The 6,437-nt window shown below is 41.9% G+C and overlaps 1 protein-coding gene across 1 annotated transcript; it reads left to right on the top strand.

The window, feature by feature from the left end:
• Positions 1 to 793: 793 nt before the first annotated feature.
• Positions 794 to 2,965, top strand: LOC138676568 (endogenous retrovirus group S71 member 1 Env polyprotein-like). Its single transcript, XM_069766011.1, has 2 exons — positions 794 to 1,575; positions 2,183 to 2,965. Exons 1-2 carry the CDS (start codon positions 1,172 to 1,174, stop codon positions 2,349 to 2,351), a joined length of 573 nt encoding a protein of 190 aa, XP_069622112.1. The 5' UTR covers positions 794 to 1,171; the 3' UTR covers positions 2,352 to 2,965.
• The last annotated feature ends 3,472 nt before the right edge of the window (positions 2,966 to 6,437 follow it).

Here is a 6,437-nt window from a genome sequence, read left to right on the forward strand (position 1 = left end):
TAGTAAAAATGTTGCTAACACCCATGTTTTAGTTTCTTCTTCCCTTCCAGATTCAGCAGAAACCGACACTTGTCACAATTTGAAGCCTGGTGGTTTTATGGTCGTGAAAAGCTATGTCAGAAAACACGGACTAGAACCCTTGTATGATGGTCCCTACCAAGTCCTCCTCATTATTCCTATGTCAGTAAAGCTGGAAGGAAGGCCGACGTGGATCCACGTATCGCACTGCAAGCTGGTCAAACAGACTAGTAGCAAATAAGGGGACATAATGTTTTAGTTTTTCGTATTTCCATATAATAATATTGGTAACCGCATGGGACAGCCTAAATTCTCCAACATCCTTGTATAATAAGTTTGTACAATATCATGAAAAATTAATAGTACAGATGGGTATAGCCAATAAAATTGTCAGTTCTATTTTCATTTACCCTATGATTACACAAATGTGGGATAAATTGGTTAGGGCCACAGATTGTCCAGATGATCAAATTTGGGATATATTGGATATACTTAATACCACTGCCTGTGTTATGAATCTGTTGAAGGGTTTAAAGCCCACTGATTGCTCAGATTATGTCCCACTAATTCATGAAGCACCTAAACTAAAGGTCCCAGGAGGAATAACCGTATTAGCTGATAATTATACCTGTTATAATTCCCACGACACTACAGGTACACCAGTAGGGGTCTTCGAGACAGGTTTCTGTAAAGAGAACAATTCCCTGGATACTGACTTGCTAGCTAATCATACACAGTATATGTACGACATTTATTGGTTATGTGGAAATGGTAAGCTCCGTCCTAGGTTGCCTAATGCCTGGACAGGTCAATGCACCCTTGTTAAACTAGCTATGCAGTTCAAGATTTTACCTTGGGATCCAGAGACACCTGATGAATATACCCGAAAGAGGAGAAGTCTCGATCAGCTCCACATGAGTTATGAAGAAGATCCATTGGTATATGTTGATGGCATTGGAGTGCCAAGGGGGGTGCCTGACCAATTTAAAGCCCAGAACCAGATCTATGCTAGCTTTGCTTTATTAATCCACAAGTGCAGATTAATAAAAATGTTGATGGGATCAATTACATATATTACAGTGAACAAAGGTTTGTCAATTTTACCTGTGATGCTTTCCAAGGTATAGTTGAGGAGTTGAGCCCTAACACTAGAATGACCCTCCAAAACCGACTCGCCCTTGATATGATCTTAGCTGAGGAAGGAGGAGTCTGTGGGATGGTGGGAGAGGAATGTTGTACCTATACCCCTCAGAACTCTGGGGTAAATGGAAAGACCATGATAGCCCTTAAAAAGATAAATGGGTTAGCAGCAGAATTAAAATCTAATGTTGGAGTAGACACATCTTTCTTTTCCGGCTGGTTGGGTGGGCTCAAAGGATTCTTTCAACAAGCTTGTCTGGTACTGATTGCCCTTCTTGTAGTTGGATCGATAATCCTCTGTTGTGTTATTCCCCTGTATAAAAAGGTTATCACTGAGGCAACTCCGACTGGCACCTTCCTCAACCAAGAAGTAGACTCACCAGAGTATGATGGCACTGATCCAGGGGAGATCCCCAAGTACGTCCCCCTCAAGAAGTTAGACAAAACCCCTTACTCTCAGATGATGCTAAGAGATTTAGTTTAGGGACAGCGGGAGAACTCCATGTGAAGCTAGTGAAGGGTTCAGCTGCCTGGAGGCCTCTTGCAAGGGGAGAGCTTCTGAGGTGTCTGGATGAAGCAATCCACCTCCCCTTTCCCTATCACATGGACAGTCTCGAAGGAACTTTCTTTTTAGGGAAAAACTTAGTGTTTAGGGGGGATTGTCAAGTTGAAAATATATATCTTTATACTCTTTTGTACTTTTATATATTCTTATGCTGTGAAACAATAAGTTTTTCCCCTTATGTTTGCTAATGCAAATTTAACTGTATTTAAGATGGCTGCCAGTATTCACATAAGTTAGAAGATATTCAAAGATTTAGAGATTAATATGATAAAGACAATGACCGTAATAAGGACAGTTGGTGGGCAGACACCTTCTCCTTTCTTAATCCAGCCAATTGGTTTGAGGGACTTGCGGCTGGATAGCTGGATTCTTGCAAAGTTTGTTACATGTCACTGCCTTTATCCTTGTCATATATGTAATACTAAAACTTGTTCTTTGGTGTATTTCTGTATGTATTAGGAAATTCTGCACTAAGACAACTAATGATGAAACCAAAAGCGTTGCCACGCCTGCTTTTCTCTACACCGATTTCACAAAGTTACCTGATGAAGATGTTGAAGCCAAGCGCATGGCTATCTTCAAAAGATCCCCACCACTGTTATCAACAATTGTTATTCATAAATTCTAGTATACAGGGGGGACGGGTACGCCGCAACAGCCATGGCTGGTAACATGGCACCAGTCATGTGAAGACCAGTACCCCTCGAGCTTATAGCTTGGGATAGTACCTCTGATGCTGGATATTAATTAACAAAATTTATCTAGGGGGGAATGTGAAGGAACAAATTATGAAAGATTCTCCATTTTGTGCTTTGACTCCATTTTGTTGTTGGTTAAAGATAAATTCTGTTATTTACTTAGGTAGAAGGTTACAGCTGCTATGAACTAACTGTCCTGTTTCTCACGAAGATAATATTTTGTTATTCAGCTAGTCTATGGTTCATAATTGGTATAAAGACCTTGAGTGTTCTAATTGGAGCCGAGCCAGATAAGAGACTCGTGGGGGTATCGCTATACAAGACTGAGGCATCTGTTAATATGTTTTTCTATGCCAAAAAGACACGACCATATCTGTAGTTCCCATTTTTCCTGTATCCTCATGGGTTAAGTTTTTCCTGTATTCTTATAGGTTAAGAACTGTGAACGTGTTCTTATGCTGATTGGTTGAAGTATAATTTCTATGACTATGAAAAGTCAGACAATAAACAGGGGCACAGAGATCTGCTCGATCCCCCACACAGAGGCACGAGTCTCCGTTTGGTCATTTTCAGTTGCCGGCAACTCCCTTTAGATTAATTTGGAAATCACTGAGTCAACCGTGAAGGATCACTTTAGATCCTCCCTCAACAGAGGGCTCCAGCTGTAGCCACCTTTGGATGCTATGCAGCAGGTCAAACATTTAGGAGTGAGGGGGTTTGTCACAGTGATATGCCCAGCAGTGGACCTCTGACAGACATTGTCACCCTCAAGCACTCTAAAAATTATTTTTTCAATTTTGAATATTCTTTGGCCTCCTGTAAGGCTAAATCATAGCAGGCCTTTTATGGCTTCCCTATTAAGTATGGCACCAGGACATCCTACCCACTGCTCTGGCGGAGGTTTCTCCCTTTCAAAACCAGTTAAAAAGACCTCTATGTCGTCTCTCACTACCATTTTCTGCAAGGCTCTTCTCGCCACCTTTCATAGTAACTTAGTAACATAGTATTTAAGATTGAAGGAAGACTTTAAGTCCATCTAGTTCAACCCATAGCCTAACATGTTGATCCAGAGGAAGGCAAAAAAAAGCCATGTGGCAAACACTAAGTTCCACATTGGGGAAAAAAATTCCTTACTGACTCCACATACAGCAATCACACTAGTTCCCTGGATCAACTCCCTATCAATGAATCTAGTATATACAGTACAGACCAAAAGTTTGGACACACCTTCTCATTTAAAGATTTTTCTGTATTTTCATGACTATGAAAATTGTAAATTCACACTGAAGGCATCAAAACTATGAATTAACACATGTGGAATTACAGTGGGGCAAAAAAGTATTTAGTCAGTCAGCAATAGTGCAAGTTCCACCACTTAAAAAGATGAGAGGCGTCTGTAATTTACATCATAGTTAGACCTCAACTATGGGAGACAAGCTGAGAAAAAAAAATCCAGAAAATCACATTGTCTGTTTTTTTATCATTTTTTTTGCATATTATGGTGGAAAATAAGTATTTGGTCAGAAACAAACAGTCAAGATTTCTGGCTCTCACAGATCTGTAACTTCTTCTTTAAGAGTCTCCTCTTTCCTCCACTCATTACCTGTAGTAATGGCACCTGTTTAAACTTGTTATCAGTATAAAAAGACACCTGTGCACACCCTCAAACAGTCTGACTCCAAACTCCACTATGGTGAAGACCAAAGAGCTGTCAAAGGACACCAGAAACAAAATTGTAGCCCTGCACCAGGCTGGGAAGACTGAATCTGCAATAGCCAACCAGCTTGGAGTGAAGAAATCAACAGTGGGAGCAATAATTAGAAAATGGAAGACATACAAGACCACTGATAATCTCCCTCGATCTGGGGCTCCACGCAAAATCCCACCCCGTGGGGTCAGAATGATCACAAGAACGGTGAGCAAAAATCCCAGAACCACGCAGGGGGACCTAGTGAATGAACTGCAGAGAGCTGGGACCAATGTAACAAGGCCTACCATAAGTAACACACTATGCCACCATGGACTCAGATCCTGCAGTGCCAGACGTGTCCCACTGCTTAAGCCAGTACATGTCCGGGCCCGTCTGAAGTTTGCTAGAGAGCATTTGGATGATCCAGAGGAGTTTTGGGAGAATGTCCTATGGTCTGATGAAACCAAACTGGAACTGTTTGGTAGAAACACAACTTGTCGTGTTTGGAGGAAAAAGAATACTGAGTTGCATCCATCAAACACCATACCTACTGTAAAGCATGGTGGTGGAAACATCATGCTTTGGGGCTGTTTCTCTGCAAAGGGGCCAGGACAACTGATCCGGGTACATGAAAGAATGAATGGGGCCATGTATCGTGAGATTTTGAGTGCAAACCTCCTTCCATCAGCAAGGGCATTGAAGATGAAACGTGGCTGGGTCTTTCAACATGACAATGATCCAAAGCACACCGCCGGGGCAACGAAGGAGTGGCTTCGTAAGAAGCATTTCAAGGTCCTGGAGTGGCCTAGCAAGTCTCCAGATCTCAACCCTATAGAAAACCTTTGGAGGGAGTTGAAAGTCCGTGTTGCCAAGCGAAAAGCCAAAAACATCACTGCTCTAGAGGAGATCTGCATGGAGGAATGGGCCAACATACCAACAACAGTGTGTGGCAACCTTGTGAAGACTTACAGAAAACGTTTGACCTCTGTCATTGCCAACAAAGGATATATTACAAAGTATTGAGATGAAATTTTGTTTCTGACCAAATACTTATTTTCCACCATAATATGCAAATAAAATGTTAAAAAAACAGACAATGTGATTTTCAGGATTTTTTTTTCTCAGTTTTTCTCCCATAGTTGAGGTCTACCTATGATGTAAATTACAGACGCCTCTCATCTTTTTAAGTGGTGGAACTTGCACTATTGCTGACTGACTAAATACTTTTTTGCCCCACTGTATATACTTAACAAAAAAGTGTGAAACAACTGAAATTATGTCTTATATTCTTTAACAAATGTGGAATTATATACTTAACAAAAAAGTGTGAAACAATTGAAATTATGTCTTATATTCTAGGTTCTTCAAAATAGCCACCTTTTGCTTTGATGACTGCTTTGCACACTCTTAGCATTCTCTTGATGAGCTTCAAGAGGTAGTCACCAGGAATGGTCTTCCAACAATCTTGAAGGAGTTCCCACAGATGCTTAGCACTTGTTGGTCCTTTTGCCTTCACTCTGCGGTCCAGCTCACCCCAAACCATCTCGATTGGGTTCAGGTCTGGTGACTGTGGAGGCCAGGTCATCTGGCATAGCACCTCATCACTCTCCTTCTTAGTCAAATAGCCCTTACACAGCCTGAGGTGTGCTTGGGGTCATTGTCCTATCGAAAAATAAATGATGGTCCAACTAAACGCAAACCGGATGGAATAGCATGCCGCTGTAAGATGCTGTGGTAGCCATGCTGGTTCAGTATGCCTTCAATTTTGAATAAATCCCCAACAGTGTCACCAGCAAAGCACTCCCACACTATCACACCTCCTCCTCCATGCTTCATGGTGGGAACCAGGCACGTAGAGCCCATCCGTTCACCTTTTCTGCGTCGCACAAAGACACGGTGGTTGGAACCAAAGATCTCAAATTTGGACTCATCAGACCAAAGCACAGATTTCCACTTGTCTAATGTTCATTCCTTGTGTTCTTTAGCCCAAACAAGTCTCTTCTGCTTGTTGCCTGTCCTTAGCAGTAGTTTCCTAGCAGCTATTTTACCATGAAGGCCTGCTGCACAAAGTCTCCTCTTAACAGTTGTTGCAGAGATGTGTCTGCTGCTAGAACTCTGTGTGGCATTGACCTGGTCTCTAATCAGAGCTGCTGTTAGCCTGCAATTTCTGAGGCTGGTGACTCGGATAAACTTATCCTCAGAAGCAGAGGTGACTCTTGGTCTTCTTTTCCTGGGGCGGTCCTGATGTGAGCCAGTTTCTTTGTAGCGCTTGATGGTTTTTGCCACTGCACTTGGGGACACTTTCAAAGTTTGCCCAATTTTTCAG

The sequence above is a fragment of the Ranitomeya imitator genome, chromosome 4, assembly GCF_032444005.1.
Source record: "Ranitomeya imitator isolate aRanImi1 chromosome 4, aRanImi1.pri, whole genome shotgun sequence".
NCBI classification, from domain to species: Eukaryota; Metazoa; Chordata; class Amphibia; order Anura; family Dendrobatidae; genus Ranitomeya; species Ranitomeya imitator.

Bases quoted from the DNA above. Each gene is read 5' to 3' on its own strand.
- LOC138676568 (XM_069766011.1), top strand. From the start codon at position 1,172: ATGACCCTCCAAAACCGACTCGCCCTTGATATGATCTTAGCTGAGGAA. The intron at 1,576-2,182 runs GTACGTCCCCCT...TGTATGTATTAG, and splicing joins GATCCAGGGGAGATCCCCAA to GAAATTCTGCACTAAGACAA.